The following is a 24,186-nucleotide window of genomic DNA, read 5'->3' as shown; positions in this document are numbered from 1 at the left end:
TCTTAAAGTATGAACTCATCTATGTATTTCTATGCTGCCACGGAGTGGATTTCTGTCAGACTAAATTTCATTGTATTTGACATGCACTAACAATAAAGAGTCCATCTGTTAAATTCGGCTAACAGTGAGCTGTCTGATTGTTTTGACTGTTCATACAGAATCCATTATTTGTTGAAAAGACGGCATTCATTCAGAGATCTAATGCTTCAGACGCCATGATGACACCCAGCTACATTCAGCCTGCATGCTCTGGAGTTGCCATTGTTCACTTGTCAACAAAGAAATGGAGTGCAGAGGACGCAGATATCCATCAATATTTCTGCATCCCTCTACATTTCTATTCAGCATTCTGCAGCTCTGCAGTGAGCTGTGAAGCCTGAAAAGGATGGGCATGTGATGATGGATTGACTCTCACTAAAACACATGCAGGTTGATATTATAAGAATTTCTACTTCCTTAATTATGCTAAATTGAAAAAATGATAGGCTAGGGTTGGCATATGAGATTTTTGATTTGTAAGGAATTTCATGAGTGGGCTGAATCATAATGAGCAGAATAATTATCTCTACCATTATTCGACTTTTAGCTGGTTAATGGTGTCAGATAAGAACTATTTTCCACAGCTGAACAGTTTCATTCTATTTTAGGGGAATAAATGCTGTTATAAAGTTTCACCAGGATGTCAAAACAGAGGTTGAATATTACACTGCGGCAGAGCTTCTTACCTGCTTATCAGACATATTTTGTCTCCTGAAATCTGAAGCTTCAGCAGACTCAACCAATCTCTGTATTAGGAATAACGTTACTCTCATCAGCTAGTGTTTTTGTAGCCTGTTTTTCAGTTTCAATATTGCTGACAGACAGTTTTCTGGACTTTAAGTTAATCAATGTGGCAGCAGTTGAATAATAGGGATTTACAGCTTTACAAGAAAAGAGAAAACACACAGTGACATTGGTGGGCATTTGTTGATGTTAGCGCGGGGGTTATATGAACATGGGGTTGGACTGTTGGCAGAAATCATGTTGGCTCTCCTGTGGGAGTAGAGCTGAAGTGTTGACAGAAGCTGACTGTTGTGTCACAGTAGTCTGTGAGAAAAGAAGCTGCCAGTGAAATAAAAAGACTACAACAGATGAAGACTGGTACCTGCCAGTGAGGAAGACATCCTATACGGGAAAAATCACACTCACAGACAGGGATTATACTACAGCACTTGTTCTATAATGCAAAGTCGTGACAGTCACACAAATACCCCTAACACTAATGATACCAAAGTGCATTTCTGTGTGTTAAATTGGCGTAGCGAGGAATCACAGCAGCTCATGTCGTCTCTGGCAGAGGGTTTAATCTGTCAGAGGCTTTGCTGTATCTTTATGAAGCACAGTCTGCAGAATTGATTTCCTATAGCGGATGTTTTTTAGAAATGTGACAACTGAGTGGCAGAATCTTCCAACTCCTCTATCATTTTGATCCAGTTTAATAAAAAAGCTCAATACTGTATCTTCAACCCATTCTGAAATCTGCAGCAGAGCTCCCTGCCAATACTTCCAACAATTACAGTAATTTTTCACAACAGATCAAAGTGACAGCAGTTACCACCCAATTTCATCTCCAAAGTGTTTCTATCTGATTTGTTGTTGTTGTGGAAGAACTATAAATGAAGCTAATAAAATGAGGAGAGATAAGGCTTTCTATTTCAAGACATCCTCTTTTTAATTGAGTGAGAAAAGTTATCTAACTTGTTCGGCTTAATTGGTTTTCTGCAGTTATTTCTGACTGACTGAAAAAAACATTATGTTAAAGTTTCTTCTGTGCTTTGAAGTTTTTCCAATCCAACACTGGGTAGTGTTTATTGTTGCTAACATGCAATAGATTTTAAGTGTGTTATTAATTTTAAGAGGATTTGGATTTTTTTTATATTTCTGACACATGTCAAGGAACATTTTTTTATCCTGAAAATTTGAACTATTTGTCTTAAGGTGAAGCAGGACAGGTAACAGACAGTGCGTTAAATTTAAAGAATGGCAATATGTTCATTAATGTTTTCACTTCAGCATCACCTTGACAAAGTTTCCTCCCTGAATGAAGGAAAACTCTTAAGTTTAAAGTCAAAGTAATATTTACCTAACTTATGTACACATAATTTATCATCATTTATTTTTAGCTTATACAGAGGTGGAACCGTTTCCTGATCCATGGAAAGTTTGTGCATCATATAAACTGCACCCCACTCCATCAGTTCTCAGAAGCTGCGTTTCCATTACCCTTAGAAATGCACAAAATCTAAACAGTACATTAAAAAACAGGTAATGGAAACACCTGAATCTCAAAAAACCTCTCAAATATCACTAAAACATTTCTACACTCTCATGAGAAGGTTTTTCAGACATTTCGATATAGAAATACATCGCAAAAGTGCTATGGAAATACTTTTTCTGCATTTACAAGTCACAGGATGTGGCATACATGACCAGTTCACTCTGAGACAACATGGTGCGGTGCGTGTGGACAGAAGAGACCGACACTTTTCTTAACATCATGCTGATACCCTGGCTTTTGCCATGCATACAGACTTTGCCTCTGAACTATCATCTGTTGCCTTCGTCTTCACAATTATCAAGGCAACTGCTGTAGATGTAATCATAACCGTACCAACACGCAGCAGGTTTTGAGCGTCCAGCTTCCTTGCAGCGGAGTCCAGCGAGATGAGATTTTATGAGAATTGCGAGGCTCATGCCCAAAACTCCCTTCAATGGAAATACATTCAAAGCGCAATTGTACTTATTGGAAATTTAAGAAATATCACTTTGATGTGAAAAACTGCAATGGAAACTCAGCCAGAGACAGTATGCTAATCTTTATTTACACTTTGTTGTTAATGTCCACATCATTACATGTGTAATGCAATAAGGTCAATATACATTGAAAGAGGGTTTTTCTCCAAAACTAACAGCATAATGGCTCAGCGTCTCCCCATGCTGGTGTATATTTTGCGGTAATTGACCTACAAAATAATAAGAGGAGCATTAAAGCTGTGCCTTTTGACTTATTTATAAAGTTTTAAAGTGTGCACTTTTTGTGAAGCTTTAACCAACATCACACTGTTTGGCTGCACAGAGACAGACACATTTTCAAACATGTTTACGCAACCCAACTACAACTGACAAATAAAAGCAAATCCATGATTCCTAACACTAATGTGTGACACATCTCCTGTGTTACTTTGTTTAATATAAACACGGGGAAGTGCTTTAAAGAGAGCTTACTTTAATCAGGAATTGTGAAGCCGGTGTATCATCACAACCAGGCATGCCAAATACGTTTCCTTGTGGATGTCTTTCAACAAGGTCCAGTTTTTTTCCAGCTCTGCCACTTTCTTTCTCAATTATAAAGAAAAACCAGACTCGTGAGCCCAGAGTAGTTTCCATCTCTTAGCATGTGTGTTTGATAGCAAAGGCCATCTCCTCTTGGGCATTATGGTGGAGTGAGTGTACGTGCTATGCAGGGGAAGTGACGTGATGAGGAGCAGGGATGGGGAGGGCGGCAAACTGAAGAGAAAGCACAACAACTTTGGATTTTCAAACCAGTACACCCAAGAAGTCTGAGAGTTATCAAGGACAATTGAAGCAATGGTGCAGCGTGCAAATTCAGACAGTCCTGACCCATCATGTTATGCTGCCCAGGCTTGTTAAACTACACAGCAAAATCTGTGTAGTTTAACTGTCAACTAACTCTGACACTCAAGGCCATTTCACTCAGAATGGAGTTCAAATTACACTTTGAGAGTTAGAATCAACTCTGAAATGTTAAGCCCTGAGATTTCAACACTCCTGTTTCTGCTGAGTCACATGGATATATTCAGGCACATCACATTTCTCAGCTCAGCAGCAGGTGGATCCATGAGGGACAGAGAGACAGAGCCACATATAAAGGACAGGGACTCAACTTTCACCCAGGTAAAAGTCAAACAGCTTATTAAGGTTTTATCATCATCTCTCCTTCACTGATCTCACCCACAGTGACTGGCACTGCATCTGCTCAGTCCTGTCTTATTTTATGGTTATATTAATGTTTCTTAGTGTCGCCACAAAAGCCAACATTGCACAAAAAAATGGAAAGGCAGGCTTTAGTGCTGAATACTCTTGTCTGATCTGTTTGTTTTTAAATTGTTTTACAAGCACAATCAAACTATTTCTGACACTATAAGCTGAAATAGACAGCAGGGTGCATTGCTCTTTTATCATCAACTCTCTCTCTCATTCAGTATAAACAATAATTCGTCTTCATCATTAAAAATACTTTTTTTCACATTCAAGAATGGCGCATAGCTGAAAATAAATCAGGCCATACTCTTGCATTGAGTAAAAAGCTAGATGGCTTACTTGTACCATTTAATGAAATAGTAAATAGTTTAAGTATAAAAAAGGACTGTCTCAGTTGAAGTCTGAATGTTTGAGTGAATCATATGCAGCATTAGAACATAGCCTAGAGGGAGAAACAGTTTAAACTATTCATAGTAACAGGCCCAGCCAAAATTTCAATTCTGCTTCACTGGGACACTTGAATCTAGCTCATGTCTTTTACACATTTCTTTTTTTTAATTTTCTGAAAATTACTGCCACAGGAAGAAGAGTTAAGTTTAGGCATGTCATGAAAATTTGAACAACCATATGTTATAACTACAACTATAAACAACTAAAGATACTTCAGCATGTTTTAAAGAGGCTATTTTGCATGGATATGAGTATGGTGTGCCTTGGCAAATAAAGTGTGAAAACCATTGGTCTGATTTCCCTAGCTCTATATTTCACAGTCTGTCAAACAGTTTAAACAAAAAGAAAAGTTACACAAATATTTTTGGGGATAAATTAGCAACTGGAATGCAAAATGTAATCAACTCTAGCTCTGATTACATCTCATTTACAATGTCTGTCCAAAAATTGTAATATGAGTTTGACCGTGTCTTGCAGCACTAATACATAAACGAGCATCATGTTTGTTTTTTATTTCTTTCTATTTCATTTATTTCTTTATTATTTATTTTCCACCCATGACTCCCAGAATGAAAGCTCTAGAGACCAGTAACCCCCACCGTCCCTGAAGGTAGTTAAAGCATATGATGTACTATTTTTCTTATACATTACTTACATTTAAGCACAAATCTCACTTAAAAGTGAGACCCACCCCCCACCCCCCAAACTGTCTTGCGACCCCCACTTCTGGGAACCACTGGGCTACAGTACATGTTTGAACTTTCATTTGCTGATGCTATTTCTGACTGGTTGAAGTACACTGCCTTCAGTGACATATTATCACTCTGTTGCTCATTATTGCTGTAATTCCTCCAGAGAGATGTGCTCACTGTGGCTTTATGGGATGTTTTGCCACACTGATATTAGACAGGCTACTTAGCTAGCCATGCTGGGTATGTGCAGACTAACACAGGCATTTCACTGCCTCTATGGCTAGGGCTTTTCTTTTTATCCCTCAGCCACTCTCTGCTCCACCTTTTCTTTTCCTGTGACCAACTAACAAGGGAAGCTATGTCACCATCTTTGCATGTGGTAGCCAGTAAATTGATAAGCTGTAAAAAACAAGAGTTGCTCTTGTATCTGACGTTGCATGCTTTAAGAGAGGTGTATTCACTCATTCTTCCTGTACACACTGGCTGCTCACAGCAGGCTGCATAGAGCGTAGGCCCTTGGCGTACAATCCTGTCCCAAAATCTGAAAGTTCTGTACAATCTTTTCTCTAAAGAATATGTAAGCTATGTACCAATTATATGCTACATTCAACTAATAGGACATTTCTCACCAATAATTAGTCATATAACACAATAAAGCAGTTATGGACAGTGTCTAACTGTTTTACATCACATTTTCACACATAAAGCATACATAAAGAGTTTCATTTTGTTATATCTTTCTAAAAAGCCACTTACTTTATCAATATATTTCCTCTTTCTTGATTTTGTGGCAGTCTCCAGGTGTAATTGCTTCCTATAAATCATGTCAGTACTGAGCCAAAGCTCTGCAGTTGATCCAGCCCCTCTATACCAAACCTCACAAAAGTCACTACCTCAAATTTTCTGGTTGTAGCTTTGTCATTGATTTTGCGTTATCCTTTGATAATTTGTAGCTGAAGTAGCTCACTGAGCTGACAGGAGTAATTAAAATTACTAAGTATGCTGCTGCCCTTTCTGTGATTTAGTTTTGGTGAGAGAAAGTCTGGCAGCTGACAAACGTAAACACCAACAAGAAATGTTTCCAATAAGTGAGTTGAAAGCTAATCAAAGGGATGTTTCTAATAAGCCACACTTCACTGGGAGTCAGCCTAAGCCACTAACTCTAACTCCCAGTGCCTAATTGGATGTTCTATTTCAGTTTCTAGTCTTTTGTTTTTGCATACATGGACATCTCATGCATTTATCAAGCCGTCTTACCTGCAGTGGTCAGACACAGCTCCTCATCACTGTTGTCCTGACAGTTGTCCTGGCCGTTACACAAGAAGCTTCGGTCCACACAGTGGCCATTTCGACACTTGAAGCGAGCCTCAGAGCACACCAGTGGGTTACCTGCTGGGATTGAGCCAGAGATAGACGGTCATGTGTAAACTGATGAAGGGCTATAGTGAGAAGTTAATCACAACAGTTTGATACCATTTCACATTTACATCATCGTGGGGATTCAAAGAGACAGATAAAACATTAAACAGAGTGACTTTGTCAAGCACTGGATTTGGAGTCTGATAAAAATCAAACTGGACCTCATCAAGGAAGAATAAAAAAAAAATGGCAGCACTGCTGCTTGTTTTTAGCACACGCTGTGGTTCTGTCTTTGTCAGGATTTTGCAAAAATGTGCCAGAATTATTTTGTGAGAAGATCCAGACAATTACACAGTAGTGATGCAGTTTGGCCTGAAAGCGGTGAGCAAAGCTCCATCTAAATGATGAGATTAGATTTTGAGTGTGCAGCCCTGCAAGCGAGAAACAGTGCCTGTGTCTGTGGTGAGTGACTGGCTTCATGCACAATTCCCACTGGGTGAACTGGGATGAGAACATGGATGAATTCAGTTACACAGACTGGATCTTGATCATGGTGGTTCTCTTTTCTTTGGATAAAAAAAAGCATAAAACAAACAAGTGAATTAGCCTAAAAGTTAATATATAAATAAGCAAACTTTTCCATTTATTTCCATCACTATTAATATTCTGTCTTCCATATCTCCATTTAAAATGACAAGTCTAGGATACACCTTTATCAGCATGCTTTGTTTAACCTCTCCCTGTGTGGATAAAGTCAGCATATTTCAAACTCCACATCCTGAATCTTTCAGGGCGTGCACACACCAATCAATCTGCCTAAGCATGATTGATCCCCAAAGTCCAGTGTGTGTTACTAGTGTTACTGCTCAAGCATGGTACAATTCCCTGGCCCTGGCATGGATGGAAGAGGTGGACTCTGGTACAGTGCAGTCGCTCATGTATGCACAAAAGCACAGGTGTGAAACGAGGACAGGGTGTATAATCAATACAACCGTTCCTCTCGATAATCACATGATATGTACAACCCATGTTTTATTCCATTCCATTTACAGTAAAAATCTGTCTAAAAGTGTATTACCATCAGGGATGTAGCAAGATTAACAGTTTTTTGACTGGGGTCTCTGTTGTACATGAATGAAATCTTTTAGTGAGTTTGTCCATGCCCAAAATACACAAGTAATCTATCCCTGGCTATATGACCAGTTCAGCGGCATCGACTGGGGGACAGTGCATCATTGGACAGACCCTGACTTGTGGTTGCCATGGTGGATGTCAAACAGACAGAGAGCTATTAAAGGAATTGGTTGTTGAATGTGACTCACTGCAGTTGTCTTCGTCACTCCCATCGGGGCAGTCGCTGAAGCCGTTGCAGCGGAAGCGTCCGATGATGCAATGGACTCCATTAGCGCAGGCAAAAAAAGTCGGGGCACATTTTGACTTGACCTTGGCTGAGGACAGAGAGAGATTGAAGAGTAGTGGGGAATAAAAAAGGAAAACAGATTACTCTAGGGTTTATTTGTAGATAGACAGTACAGCAATTTAAAAGCATTGCAACATATGTGATGACAGAATATGGATCCATTTAAAAACATCAGTATGGTCACCCCTTTGGATGTTTTACCCTACTTTTTTAGGCCAGCAAAAAAAAGAAATGACTGCATAAATATCCATCCTCTTCAAGTCAGTGCCTGTAAAAAACTTTTTACAGGGACTGTATCTAAGCCTTTACTGTACAAAACTAAATGGTTAAACTGCTCCTTTGTTATAGAGACACATAATTAGGCAGCTCATTTTTTGTTTTCCACATTTTCTGAAGTATGACATGTAAAGGCTAAGATCCTGAGCACGAAGTCTTGATAGGAGAAGAAACCAAGTTAATGACAAAGACAAAGAGAGCAAATCGTGTGGGAGAGCGTTTGTATGGATTCCGCCATTGATCAACCTTAAGCAGGCCACGGGTCTTATCTCCCAGGACAGGCCTGAGAGTGAGTGACGAGCCCGCAGAACATCAATGCTTGGTACCCTCCGTTTAGCACTTTACCCTTAGTTTTAACTCAAACACATTGATCTTTCCCAGCAGAGAGAGGAAAAACAAGACAGCAGGTAGATGGAAGTGAAGACATCAGAAAATAAAGGACCTTGCTTAAGGTCAATAAATGCGAAGGAAGAATTTTAAAAGCCAATGGCGGTAAAACAGATTTACAGAGCAGAGTTTTGAGCCAGAATACAGTATCTTTGGTTTCTCTGTATGCTTGGATTATTCTCTCACTCTAATTTGCATAATAATACAAAGACTAAACTTGTAAATATGTCTTTGTTGTAGATTTAATTCTGCTGTAAACATGCTTCTGGAAACAGAGAAAGCCAAAGCAACTCAGACTTTGTTACTATACTTGTTAAATAATACTACAAGTTAATACCAGAGAGGAAGCAGCATTATAATCACTTTAAATACTTCTGAACAATAAAAGGATGGAACATCCCACCCACTCATACATTAATGGGGCGAGAAAAAGAGAGAAAGTGGACATCTCAAAGCAAGGCACCAAACACTCTCTCTCTCTCTCTCCTGAATACAAAGGGTAGAATTGGCCTGCTCATAGGTTGGCATTGTGCCGCCTCAAATGCCAGGGGCGCACATTTTTCCCTCTACAATATATTGTGGTAGGCTGATTTATGAGCTCTTTCAAGCTGCGCCGATTATGTGTAGAGAGAGGGAGAGTGGGGGGGAGGGCTCAGCATAACAACCAAGAGGGTTTGGAGCGCCAGTCTCCAGGATGAAATGTAATCCGCTGAACGCAGAAGGAAGCTGGGATACAGCCCGATCTGTGTGTCTATAGTCTGAGAAGCCTTTGTTTACCTGGACAGCAGAGGCCCATACCACCCAAAGCTCATTTAACACGGTATATCACACTCATTAGAGTCCAGGGACGAGAACACAGACATGGCTCTGAGCTGTAGCAACACATAAAAGGAAAAGATGCGAAAAATGCTGCAGTGGAGGGGTAGATTTTAATTCACCGAGTCACAAACAAAGGCAGCGGCATCCTTTATTCTGTAATTTCATTCATTTTCCGTGTCTGGATCTGTCTGCTTCTTTGTTTTTTAGACTAGAAATGCAGAAAACTTGTTGAGATTTGCGAGTTTCTTCTTGAAAAACACCATTCCCAGTGTATTTTATCATTTTGTTAAATAGCCATGCTCTGATATTCCTCAATCACTCACTCCCTCCCCCAAACCCTCATTACCACGTCTACTGCTGGCACGATTCATCTGACCCAGTGTTTGTGTTCCAAATTAGCTCAAAAGTCACATGAAGGGCAAGCTCATGAAGGGGGATTCATGGGTGGGAGAGACAGTGCTTGGAAGGATAGAGCTAATGTGCTTAGCTGTTTTTTTTGGAGGATGCACAGTCCTTTATAGTTTGAGCTGAACAGTTTCTGAGCTAGATGAAGAAAAAAATTAATTAGAAGGCACAAACTGAGGGTGGAAGAGAGGGTAAAGCTAAAAATTGCCTCACAGAAGGCTTAAGTCTTGTACTTTGGACAGCCAGAGATCCTGTGGGTTAACTGGTTCATAGCATAAGCATAAATCTAGGAGGCTACAGCATCATTAAGTGCTTATAAGCAATGCAAAGCTTTTAAATCAGTTTTAAAACTTTGAGGACACCAATATAATTCCATGAAAACAGGAGAAATGGTCTCAGAAAGTAATGTATGCTATACATGGCACTTTTTTGTGAAAGTCATGTTTTGGGTGGGAGGACTTTGCAGTACTTAGTGAAGCAAAAATAATTGCAACAAATATGACTACAGTGTATTCCCAGCTACAGTACAATTTTGTCCATGATATCAATGGTATCATGATACAGCGATTCTGAGATACTCCATTCATTGAAGGACAATTTGATCCAGGACTGGCCAAAGTGAGACCCTAAGCAGACTCTGATATAAGGCCCCCCAACCCTGCCGCTAATAACGCCCCAAATACTCACTTAACAATACTCAAAAGTATCTTAAAATAACAAAAATAACTAAAGGATATATTAAAATAATAATAAATACAAAGTCTTTGCAATTTAGCCCGAGTTAGTTGCATATAAAAGACACAGTTCTTAGTTAGTAAAATTATTATTGATTTTAATGATCATATTCCTCGTTGCAATAATAAGGATATTTTTAATTTCCATCCCTCCAAAAAAAAGTGGTCACTATGGGTTCTGGAGGTGGGTCAGCTATGAGAGTCTAGCATGAACTCTGGACCTAAGTTCACCTTTTTACTGTATTCCTGAAATAAATATTTGACATGGGTAAATTACATTTATTTTGTAAAATATAACTGAAGTCAAAGCCCTCAGACTACGGTTCCCTTGCAGTTCTGTAACGTTTTTATTCCAAACATATCTGCTACTGTCACAGCCAGCAAGGGGTAGTGGACACCACAGTTCCACCGCAGTAATGGTGGCCGCGCAAGATGGCGGCGCCCACAAATCAGCCGTAGGGTTGGTCTATGTAGATCATCTTTAATTCATAGCACTTGTACCCTGGAACACAGAAGTGAGGCATTAAAGCAGCATTGGCTTCCCCTCAGCCTGATGTTAGAGGACAAAGCTGGCTGTTTGAATACAGTCAAAGAGTTCCTGTAATATTTCAGTCCCAGGATTTCCTTCTTTCATATTCAAATACTAATGTGGATCCACTTTGTACTGATTCATGTCGGCATCTTCACCTCACTCTGCAGCCTATAAACATCCACTCCATCCAGTTTTCATCCCTCCTCACATCACTCTGTTTCTCGGTTTTATCTCCATGCCAAATGTTCGTTCTCATCTCTAAGCCTTTGTTGAAGTTGTTTACGCAAAAGGCGGGCAGGCTGTTGGACCGCTTCCAAACATTGGTTCCAGCGTTCAGCTGAGCAGCACAAATGAAAACGAATGGGGTGAGCGTTGGGGCTGATTCCTTCAGGTAAGACTATCACTAGCAGAAAAACATGGTCAGATCACAGTGAAACAGTTGGAGGACACACAAACAAAGGCACAGAGTGGAGCAGACACATAAACATGCCCTCCTGCTATGTTTACTGACTCCTTTACAATTACAGGCACCTACGCTCCCTACTTGGGTGCTTATTTTGACATCTCACTAAAACTTCTCCCAGAGGAACAGATTTAATTGAAAATACTGTGCAGTTCCTCCAAACATCCAGACTTGATTTGTTGTTATTTTGTAGATTTAGAAATGCAACACTTTTGAAAAAAAAAATCCTTCTTTCTTAAAGAAAAAACAAGTTCAAATCAAGGCCAAGGATTGTAGCATCACGGTATATTTTCAGTTTACAAGTCACTCATTTGATAGCCTAACACATAGTTGCGTCTCTTCTATCCCGTCTCTGCCTCCCCCGTGGCGCCAGTATTCATGTCAGCCGACAGCATGGCTCCCGTTGAAAATCCAGCACGCTTTGCTCTTCCACTTGTAAGCACCTCTATGCCCCCTCTCCACACTTCTCCCCTTTTCTCCCTCTCTATGTTCCCCAGAGAAAAGAATAACTTGTTTGGCACACAGGTACGCTGGGTCGTGATGGGCATGCATGATTGACGGAGCGAGGAAAAACACTGGAGGAAGAGGCTAATAAGAGAGAAAAGAGCGGAGAATGAGCAAAGGCCGAGGCAAAGAAGAGACAGCTGATGACTTCAAAGGTTCCCCTGACCTTGCTGAGCACTTCTGAGGGAAGGAAATCAATAGGTAATGGAGTCAGGGTGTAAGCAAGGAGGGCGAGGGCGGTTTTAGTCTAGAGGGCTTGGGGGTCAGAATAATCATCCTGTAAGTCTCACTGTATGAGCCCTGCATGGCAGCGTTACAAAACAATGAGCGCAGGGGGGAGGCATGACAAAATGAAAGCCCTCCTTTCATTTTCAGAAGCCAGAGGTGTTCGGTTAAACTATCCAAATTCATGCTAGATGAGGAAGCAAGTGTGACTCATATACTGCGCAGCAGGCTCATGCGCAAAAATATCAGTAATATTTCAACAACTTCCGATAAAAGGAGATAGAGGCAAGGGCATGTAGAGAAAAAGCAGTGAGAGATCAGGCAGATAATAACCTTGCTGCAATATTCATCATAGGGAGCTTCTTGCTGCTAAATTGCCTTGTTTGAACTGGTAGTTCCCAAAAATGTGTTGTAAAATGACAAGGCAGCATTTCATATTCCTTTGAAGATCCCCAAGCAATCATTTTATCTAATTTGTGACTATCGACTGGACAAGGATAGCATTCTTGGGAAATGAAGGAAAAAAGAAGGGCGGGAGACAGAATTAGAGACTGTATGTAAGCTCTAATCAATATTTCATCCCTGTTCCTCTGTATTAATTACACTCGCGCATGGATCAGTCAACCGTTAAGCACATGGGATGCACCAGACTCAATCCTATTAACCCAATCTCTGCTTTCCAACTTCTTCTGTAGTCCATGCTGCAATCCATGCAGCATATTCCCAATCCCTTTCCCTTTTTTGGTCTCTTAGGGTGGCACCACATCAGACTTCTAAGTGTGACCCCAAACGATCATAGTATGCTGATATCATGACATTATCTGCTCACTTCCCAACTTTGCATGAGTTCATAGGTCATTGAGAAGGCTGGGCAATGAGAGTCAATCATACTGAAGCTACAACAGGAGTACTGTGTGTGATGCTACGTAGTGGTCTTGTGCTATAAAAAAGAAAACAACAAAGAAACAAATGTGACAAGATACCAAGAAAATTAGCCCAGTTAGCCTAGCTAAATACCGTTATGTGTGTGACCTGTCAACATCAGGATTACAGGTGAGTTCATCTTCCCGAGTCAGAGACTGGCCTGACAAGGCCCCCAACCTGGAACTGGGTCAGAACAGGATCCCCGCCCTTCCTCTCAGGCCAAGGTCAGGTTGGACTCAAGGGGCGTCAAAAGGTTGTTTCCACTGAGCGGTCAAGTTTAGTTTGCTACAGCACGGTAGACATTTATTTAAGTTCCTGTTATCAAAAGTTGGAAAGGGTCCCCAATAATTGACCGGTACATCCCACTTTTTTGGCAGCCCTTCTGTAGGGGTGCAACTCTTACCTATCCATCCCAAAAGGGTGGAGCTACACACACAATAGAGGGTTTACACCCACATCACTTTTAACACTCTACACGACTGTTGGGGTTGCAAAACACAACTGTTTGCTCCATGAGTAGTGGTAAAAAGCGGAGAAAAACAAACTCACATCCACTTAAATAAGGGATGTTTGGACTCGACAAAGATCCATACTATTTCCTGGACATTGATATGTGGCCACAAATCGGGTTTCCTGACTTTTATGTGGATCAACGTACCCAGGATTTCTTACTTAATCTTGTTTGATTTTAACACCAGATAAACCTTTAGTTTATTTTTAATGTAACAAAAAATCAAACGGTACAGCTAGAAAATTTTATATATCATGTCGGTGTCCTGGCAGACTATGTCACACTGCAAGAGCGACTGTCATTCATCTCAGCTTTTGCCAGGTCAGGTGGGAGTTTAAAAATCAAAGATGAAGATTTTCAAAGAAAATTACGGAACATAAGATATTGTGTGACACCCGTGTCACAGTGGGTTCTTATGGTTCGGCACTTCACAGTATCAAACTTGGCCTTGTACTGTCCCTTTGCATTGTCCAGGCCTGCACCAGGCTCATGCCCTATCTCTCCAGGTATCCTCATAGCTGAGCACACGCTGAGTACCTGCCCCCAAAGGGTTCAACCCACCTGGTCCCTGGTACCCTGTATGCGGTGAGCTAGATCAGGCCCAGAAAAACTGCCTGTAGAAGCCCATATACAGCAGTTGACCCTTCCCATCTCTGCTCTCCTGGCATTATATGGTCTTGCCAACGCTACCCGATAAGCTCCAATGTAAGTCGTCACAAAGGAGTCAAGCCAGCATCTCTAGTGTTTGTCGATACCAATGTTAATTTTCATTACAAATGTTTGAGGATGGCCAGTGACAGCACAATCGGGTAAATTCTTTGAGTACTCTTCTCTTCCACCTGCTTTTCCCTCTCAAGTGTAAAACCCAATCCAACACACAACACTCAGATAAAAGAACACCTACAAAAATAAGGTAGCAACAAGCATCAGTCAGCGTAAATGTTTCTTAGTGTTAGGAGTCAGTCATTGGTCACTGTGTTTATCTCACAAAAACACACTCCTAATCTTAGCAACTTCCCATCTCAAAGTGGGTTTGGGTAAAGAAATGGCAATGTAGAAACCTTGACATCTAGATCATACGCAATCAGTCTTAGAAGTCTTTTTAGCTGTTTCCACCTCTGCTGTGAGGGAGAACTTTGCTGTAGATAAGCATTTAGCAGCTCTTTTGAACTCAGTACCTCACAGCAGTTTTTTGGAGGTCACAACATGCAAAAAACCCAAACACAAAAATAAAGCAGCATTGATGTTGCTCCAGGCTTTGGCTGTGATATGACTGCACAAAGCAATAATGTGATAATATTCAAGTAATCCAATGAACTGAATTTATTTTGCGACTGATTGTTTTGAAGCGCTAACAGGATCAATAAACAGTGCATCAGGTAATGAAAAACTCTCCACAGTTATCCCTTATTGTTATGGAGTATTAATAGACTTTTAAATTAACTGACAAAACATCAGCCTCCACTTTGCTATTCTTCCTGTGGGTCTCATACTGACTGAATAAAGCAGGGCAGGAGGGAGATGGGCTACCATTCATATGCAGTTTAAACCAACAGAGTCTTCCTTCATAGACGTGCTGGTTAAAAGACAAATCCTGCATGTCTGATGAACAAGTACACAGTGGTCATATGACAAATTAATATGCAACACAAATTTCAGAAAGGTTGGGGCACGGTGTAAAAAGTAAATAAAAACAGAATGCAATGGTTTGCAAATCTCATAATCCCATATATTATTCACAAAGGAATATAAATGACACAGCATATGTTTAAACTGAGATATTTCAGCATTTTATGAAAAATATTAGCTTATTTTTAATTTGATGGCAGCAACACATCTCAAATAAACAGGAGCATGGCCATGTTTACTATTGCATAGCATCCCCTCTTCTTTTAGTGGCAGTCTGCAAACATCTGGAAGACCAATTGCTGGAGTTTTGGGAGAGAATTGTCCCATTCTTGTTGGATTCAAGATTCCAGCCGCTCAGTCCTGGGTGATCTTTGCTGGATCTTTCTTTTTAAGATGCACCAATTGTTTTCAGCTGTATTTTTCAGCATTGATTGTGTTGTTCCAGATGTAAGCTGCCCAGGTTATTGGCAATAATGCAACCCCATATCATAACAGATACAGAGTTTGAAATGCCCCTCTTCTCCTTAGTCCCAGGCCCATGGTTTTTAATTTGATTCATCTGGCCACAGAACAGTTTTCCATTTTATCTAAGTCCATTTTAAATGAGCTATGGAGAGTAGATTCTGCTCAGATTGTCACTTCTGAGACTCTACCTCTCCTACAAGGCTCCTTTTATACCTATCATGCTACTGACTTTATTAGTTGTAAAATGTTAATCCAGCTCTTTTTCATCAGTACCCCTTGCTTTTCCAGCCTTTTGTTGCCCCATTTCTACCTTTTAGGATATGTTGCTGCCATCAAATTCAAAATGAGCTGATATTTTGGCTAAGTGTCTCATTTTCACCATCTAATATGTTGTTTATGTTCTATTGTGAATAAAATCTGAGTTTATGAAATCTGAAAATGATTTAATTCCGTTTTTATTTTCTGTTGTACATAATGCCCAAACATTTCTTGAACTTTTATTGTGAAAGAAAATACACTGTTCAGCTAAAGTAAAAAGAGGATCAGCGTTAGTTCATGCAAGACATGGAAGTCATACACCCAGCTGTGATCAGCTGTTGGCCAGCTGATCCCAATTTTTGTCTGCCAGCTTCCACAGCCAATCACAGCTCTTTCTCCCAACACAGCAGTCCATTTAAATATGACACACTTCACACTAATCCCTGCTTCCATTACTGCTGATGCACCATGCTGAGGCTGGCAGGGCTTAACCTCCTCCACCCCAGCCTCCTCCTTTATAGCATAAAGCTTGTTCACCCTCATATTCAGATTCATTTTACTATGGATTAGTTGCTTTTGAACAAATTTTATTGTAGTCAGTATGCATAAATGTAGCTACTCATAAGGGGGTTTCTATGCTATGGGCTCCCTGGAAAGGGTAAAACTGGACACCCATTTTGTAATAAAATAGTTAAACATGTGACGAGTGTTCTTGAATGAACTTACATAACGCATACACACGTTTGGTCATACCAGTTAAGTCTGGCATGACATCCCCAGATTTAAATCACAGAGGGCAGAGATTAGATCAGCTGACTCGAGTTGAACCAACACTGGTGGATAAACACTGTCAAATAACTCTAACCAAAGACCATTTCACTCAGAATGAGTAAGAATTACACTTTGGGATTAAAAATAATCTCTGAAATGTTTAACCCTGAATATCAACATACCAGCTTTTGCTGTTTTGGGGTGTGATGTGGAATTATTTTCTTCCTTTGTGCTACTGTGTGGTCAACAGAGGTGGGAAAAGTGTTGTACTCAAGGAAAAGTGCAATCATGCTGGTTAAAATGTGCTGTGGAAGTAGAATAACTGATTTCAAAATCTACTCCAAATGTACAAGTACACAAAAAATACTCAATTACAGTAATTTGAATAAATGTAACTTTACTTTATTGCACCTGTATTCAGGAGTCATTTTGTTTCCTATGTTAGTGTGGGAGTGTTTGCCCCATCATCTGTTGTCATCTTTGCGTGTACTTCTGCAGGTGTCTTCTCTTTAGTGGCTAGAGTTTTCTGTCTTTAAAGGGGGAGTGCATCTTCTGGATTGTCTCATCCTCATCGTGCTTGCATCAAAAAGTCCAGGTTTCAAACAGAACTGTAGAACACAGCATGAAAGTAACAGAAGCAACTAGTCCTATCCTCATCCCACAAACTTACACAGACAAAGCTGGACATTTATTTGTTCTAGAAAAAGGTTTAGGATTTGGTCATTTGGTGTCAAAGTCTAAACTGTCAGAAAGAGTTTATTGCTTTTAGTTTTCAGAGAAGTGCTTTTTTCCAGCTATTTCAACTGCAAGATCCTTCTCATGTATTTTGTTTTTGTTTTGATGGGTTAATTAATGATTTAAAACACTATAGTATCTTTTATATTGTTGGCATCTGTTCACTGAGATTGTGCCTCTTTTCCTGACATTCACTGTATTTTGCTGCCTGAAATAATTTATCTGTCAATGGGAATCAAGTTTCATCCTTTGGTTTAGAGAGCATCCTTTTAACACTTTTATGTTGCAGTGCTCTCTCCCTATAGGGGTGTGTTACATGGGCATATAATCCTTTATTCAAGACAGGTTGAAACTTTTTTGGGCAGAAAATGAGGGGATGTGTAGTTTATTTGCTGATCCATGCTTGATGTGCTTTGATCTTTCTTTTTTATCAGTTTCTGACTTTCACATAAGTGCGGGGTAAAAGTTGAACTTGCACAGAAGTTAATAAGTGTAGACTGTGAAGACGGGGATCCTTTCACTCAAAGAGGACACCGCCTCAGCCTGCAGCACAACCTGCTCAAAAGAAAGAAAACATCTATTTCATAGACACTTTTTTAAAATCTTTCTCCCAACTGCAGTTCTGGCCCCCCATCTTTCTTCCCTTTTAAAAATCATGTCCATACATCCTTTTGGCCCCACAACATACCCCGCCTGCTCATGCCCTGCACGGACAAGGGCAAAGAGGCTAATCCTGGCTCTGAGGCCCAGTGAGCTCAGTCAGCTCACCGCCTTCTCTCTTCTGTCAGTATCCATTTGGTGTAACACCCTCGCAGGCTGTCGTTATGGACACCGGAGAGCGGGGTGGTTCTTTTGACCTCTTTGAGTGAGGAATCAGTCAGCAGCCTGACTCTGAATCATCGCAGAATGACTCCTAAGACATCCCACATTGAGAAAATTCTTCATATTGGAGTTACAGTAAAACTTATGATCTGTTTCCATTTTAAATTGTTAAATTTTTGGAGGGCAAAGCAGAGGTGGCCCTCCATATAAAAGCTGGACTTGATTAAAAGGATCTGTAGGGGGGTCTTGGCTTGCTTCAGCATGACAGTAATATAATAAGCTGCATCTTTAATGCAATAAGACTCAAGCTGGAGATATTGCCTCAGTCCTCTGTGCCCAGACTGTTGTTTTAGAGCCAGCAATAGTGCTTACATGACTCAGATGGCCCCTGTGCTGGAGGGAACCATAAGAACAAACAAGCAGGAGAGAAGTGGACGGAGAAGTCTGTTTTTAAAGTTGAAAAATATTCTCTGACCATTCAAGAGAAAATCCCTGGCCTTTGGAGCGAAGCACGCTTCAACATTTCTTCAATAAGTAAATAGGTAAAGGGCAGAGGCAAGCAAACGCAGACCTGTTTGAATCTCTTCTGAACTCCTTCACCCACTGAAAGCACTTCAATAAAACACAGTCAGGTCAACAAAAAAGGTGGGAAGAAGTTTTTTGCGAGTGCCTCGAAGAAATGAAAATCTGCCAGAAAGTGTCACCAGAAGTTCATGAGTGGGTGGTTCTATCTCTCCAGACACTTTTCTACTGATTCAGCTGATGCACCCCATTGTGCCCACGTTTTTGGCTTGTTGGTTGTTTTTTGCAAACTTTACCCTGGTTCAAAAGAAAATTGATCTTTGCGTGTCCAAACAAGTAATTTGCAAGTCCAAAATTGATTTGCTCTCCTCTGTGTTTCCCCATTAGCAATGTGATTTTCAAAAAAAAAAAAACAAAAATCTCATTAATGAGACACCGGGCAGGTGTCACCACATATGACCTTTACCTCAGGCTCTGCATAATAATTCAGTGGATCAGAGACACCCATCGTCACAGTCTAAGCAGCACAGCTTACAGGGATCTGCTCGCTATCTAGAGCTGTCTTCTGGCACAAATCTGTACAGTAGAAATAAAGTTAAGTCCTGGAGGATAACAAAGAATGTACATCTGTGTACAGATATCTAACCCTAAAGTTGTTTTAATGCAAAGAACAACATAGGCAGAAAGACAAGGGTCAAAAATGGCCAAGTTTTTGTATAAAACTGGACTCTCATTCATTACTCCCTCCTCCCCATGTAAGGAGTGCTCTGTGGGGTACTACAAAGTGAAACTATCACCACAAGAAAAAAAAGTGACACTCGTCTCCAGTTTTAATAACTGTGACAAAATTACCCACAATTATCACACCAAATTTAATAACCATGCTTTAAAATCCCATAAATAATGACCATAAAGCATGCAACATAGGTTTACTGAGTTAAATGGAAAAAAGTCTACAGATTGACTGTGGTCTGTCGACTACAGCACTGTCTGCCGGTGTACAGAGCAGTAACATGCACAAGAGCAAGCAAGGAGAACTTGCTGCAGGCTAATCAGTTTATAAGCTCAAAGCATATCAGCATTATGAATCAAATTAAATGAAAGTGCAATCATTTTGACTGCTGGCCACATAAGAAAAAAAAAAACTCAGACTGTGGAAGCACTCACTACCTTTGACTGCTGGACATATTGCCATGAAAAGCGTGCCCAAACGTTGCAGCAAGTCTTGTCTAAGGGTGGAAAGTAACTTATTACATTTACTCAGGTTACTTTAATTAAGTAGTTTTTTCAGATACTTTTAATTTTTGAGTACATTTTGAAATCAGTTCTTCTACTTCTACTTAAGAAGGTTTTAACCAGAGTAACTGTGCTTTTACTTGAGTAAAATGCTCTTATACTTTTCCACTTCTGTTTACTACACAGTAGCACATAGTGAGAGCAAAAACTAGAGTTCTGATAATTCAGGGTTAAGCTTTTCAGAGATGATGGTTACTCCATTCTGAGTGAAATGGTCTTCAGTGTTGATCCACTAGTGTTGGTTCAACTCAGTGAGGAATCAATTTGTCTATGCTCTGGCCACTGCGTTTTCAAATCTGGGGGTTTGCATGGACGGAGTCTCCAATCATGCCCTTGGGCAAAGCATTTAGATGTATTCTATATGTGTGTAGTTGTGTTTGGATGTTTTTGTACTGGGATCACAGCTGGGTTTCTTTTACTCATGTTTCTCATGGATTGTTGCTGTTTTTCGATGTTATCCACTGAGTTAGAGTTACAGCCTGTGACTATAGCTGCTCCTAAAGGATGCATATTCTTTATCAGTATGCATTGCCTTGCTATCAAGATAAATAGTTATGTATATGTTCTGTGGACCAATGTAGACACTTTCACATGTGCTGTCAATTTTTCTGTGTATTTTAGCTTAATACAGAGGTGTGACTTGACCTGTACAACCTGGTCGTAGATCTATTCTCTTGTTGTTCTTTCCAGTAAGTAAATATCATATTTACAATATTACAATGTCATTTAGCAGACATGTTTATCCAAGCAAGTTTCATCTGGGACAGGTGTTCCCATGCTCTGACTGGAATTTATACCCCTGATCTCCCATACCACAGTCAACAATCTAAACCACTGTGCTATCAAGCCGCTATTTTCCTCTATTTCACTGAAAAACTCTTCTGTTACTTCTCAGCACTCAGTTTTTAAATTAATACTTTTTTACTTTTTCTTGTGTAGTGTCATAGACCAGTGCTTACTTTTACTTAAGTAAGTTTTAAACAGAGTAACTTTACTTTTACTTGAGTACAATAATTGTGTACCTTTTCAACCACTGGTTTTGTCAGTTAAAATACTAATCCAATGTGGAAATCTACATTAAAATCATCAGTACAAAAGTTAATTAGCTAACTTAAGGAGCTGACAGATGTGTTGAAGGTCAGCTCAGGAAAATGACGACCTGGCAAATGTAAACACTGCAATTATGTCTTCAAATGTGACACCAGGAATAACAAACCTCAAATTTTGATAGGAAACATGAATACAATACAGTTGTGAGGGTGAGAAATGTGGTTTTTAACATTACATAAAATATAAGATGAGGTCATGATATTTTTACTTATCACTCAAGCTTTGATCAGCTTAACTATTTCTGTTTAAAAACTAAATCACCATTCTGTCTTTTAAGATAACAATAGAAAAGAATCAATAGTGCACTGTCAAACTGAAGGGTTAAAGGTTGTTAAAAAAAAACTTGAGTTCAAATGCATCACAATTTGAACACTGTAGCTAATTTAACAATACTGTTATAACTCTGATAATGGTGATATTTAGGTCACTGTCGTTCAGTTTATCAGTGGAATATACTGTAGGTCACAAAACCACTTCAGGTGCATGAGCCCATAAAAGAAAGCATTTACTCTGATTTAATGGGGATGAAGTCCGAAAATAACAGCAAGATGAAGATTTGTAAAAAGTGGGCATGCATGCAGGATTTTTCTGTTTAAAAAATAAATAAATAAATAAATAAAATGGTTTGTTCTTGGAAGGTGGTTTGATTGTTCCTGGTAGTTCTTCAGGTAGTCAGGAATTCTTAAAGCTAATTATCTTCAACAATGCAGCATCAAACGGATTTGTGGATTAAGCGGGAATGTTTGATCTATAATGCTCTTTAGATATCTGTTTAAAGAGACCAATAAATCATTGTTAGATTACCTCTAATGGGAGCTGGTAAGTCTTCAGTCCACATAGTTTTTCTCCTTTATGCAACATATTCTGCTGAAATGTGATTGGTCCATACAGCTCAGACTGCAAATGTAAAACAAAAAATGAAAGTAGAACATTTCCTAAGCTGGCAGTCTGGACACCTGAGTACAGATTCTATTTTCTTATGTAGATTATGTAAATAGAGATAAACTATTTATTCAAAAACTTCTAGAATTTAGAAAGAACGCCACCAGTTCACTGTTCTGTGTTCCTGTATTCGGGGTTCCCACTTGTCACAATTCACCAAGCTTTGTCCCTTGCAATGGAAATCCCAACACAAGATATTAGATTTTGCTTGGTTAACGACCACTGGTTGTACAACACTGTCAAATGCATTGCAGGATACATTAATAGCTTCATGTAGTGTATGATAATTTAGATAGCAACACAAAATGGCGAATACTCTGTGCAGTTAAATGGTGATATTGGACTCAGATATTTTCAATGATCTACACGAGGGGTCAGCAACCTGTAGATGCTAATCTACTGGTAGATCATGGAGGCATTTTGAGTAGATATTCACCACTGGAAATATGTGAGGTCCATTTTTTATTGATTTCCCTGTCATAGGAATAGTAATCAGACTGTAGAAAATGTGTTTTATCCTTCCATAATATCCTTCCAGTCTTACACTGGAGGTTCATTTTCTAATAACTTTTAAATTTTCAAATGAAATTAAGCCAAAAGACCTAGTTTTCTCTGTAAACATTATAGGGGACCATTAATTGAAAATGTTGGTGGCCACAGATCTGCGCTCATCCTTGGACAATTTAAAGCACATTTTTAACAGTCTTTGTAACCACAGTGAACAAAGCAGTATGACTGATTTCTATGATGACCTTGCCCTTTTCAGTCCTTATCAATTTATGTCCCTGTAAAGCAAATTCTTAAATTTGTCTGTAACATAAAAAAGTTTAGGACTATGTGTGATTAAATTTTGAATTTCAAAACTGTTACAAAGTTTTTCATCACTTTAGGGGGTAGGTTCTTTCCGGGCAGGGCAAAATGTAGGGCTCAGTAACGACTCAAATCAAATGACTTGTCCCACTCAACTATCTGTACAACAATATAAAAGTACTGAGCACTTTAATTTAATCAGAGTTAGGAGTAATGAGTTACTAGGTAGATTTTAATGTGTGACACACAGTACACAATCAAGACCTTTTGTTGCACAAACTTGTTCTCTCATCAAAAAAAAAAAAAAATAATTATGTAAAAAAGAAATCTTCAAATATTCTTTACAAATAATGTGCTTTCTTGTATATCTATTTGTGCGATTATGCAAAGTAGGTCCTGTCTGCAGTGACACAGGGGGCCACATCACAGCATATCTGTCTCTTTTTCTTTCCATTATGAGCTACTCAGACCGTCTAATCATGGTCTAAGTGTGACATGAGCAGTTTGATAAAGCATGATGTGACTATGGAACAGCCATTGGCTGTCACAGCCAATCACAAAGTATAGTGGAATACAATATGTTAGCATGCAAGGCTAGCAGTAGAAACGATCAAAAACTGATTTAAAAATGGATGAAAAGACGTTCAATGTTAGATTTACAGGTGTGGATTTAATCTTTAAAGACACTGGAAAGTCACCAAAGTTCCAGGCTCACTAGAAAAGCTTCCATGAGGAATTCGAAGCCAGGGATAGCGTCATTGTAATGGCAAAACAGCGAGCTCTATAGGTGGAAAAAAGCAAGAGGCTACAATTTATGCTTCAAATGTTATACAACTTTTAACAACCTGTGTTGTCAGTCAGAGGGTTAAAATGAAGGATGACATAATCAAACAAAGATTTTTAGCACTAAACGATCTGCCTGTAACAATGTGAATGTGATGGTGCCCCTGGTGGCTCAAACATAGAGCTGATAAGTCCAGGAGAGCAGACAGATGAGTCCTCCATTCAAGTTGTTGCATTTCTTTTAAACTAGAGAGAGGATCGTCCTTGTCATTAGTGGCGTAGGTCGGCATATTCAACAGGC

At 39.5% G+C, this 24,186-nt stretch overlaps 1 protein-coding gene across 2 annotated transcripts in view; it reads right to left on the bottom strand.

The window, feature by feature from the left end:
• Positions 1 to 24,186, bottom strand: part of ldlrad3 (low density lipoprotein receptor class A domain containing 3) — a 154,605-nt gene that overhangs the window by 63,325 nt on the left and 67,094 nt on the right. Inside the window, exons 3-4 of one of the 2 annotated variants that reach the window (XM_041796205.1) lie at positions 7,865 to 7,990; positions 6,441 to 6,575 (exon numbers count right to left, since the gene is read on the bottom strand). In XM_041796205.1, the coding sequence (XP_041652139.1) occupies positions 6,441 to 6,575; positions 7,865 to 7,990 (261 nt within the window). The remainder of the gene's footprint in view (positions 1 to 6,440; positions 6,576 to 7,864; positions 7,991 to 24,186) is intronic. The other variant, XM_041796206.1, reaches the window with a different exon arrangement.

This window comes from Cheilinus undulatus, linkage group 9 (genome assembly GCF_018320785.1).
Source record: "Cheilinus undulatus linkage group 9, ASM1832078v1, whole genome shotgun sequence".
Classification (NCBI taxonomy): Eukaryota; Metazoa; Chordata; class Actinopteri; order Labriformes; family Labridae; genus Cheilinus; species Cheilinus undulatus.
Note: the sequence above shows the minus strand (reverse complement) of the source record. Positions and strands in the feature narration are given on the sequence as shown.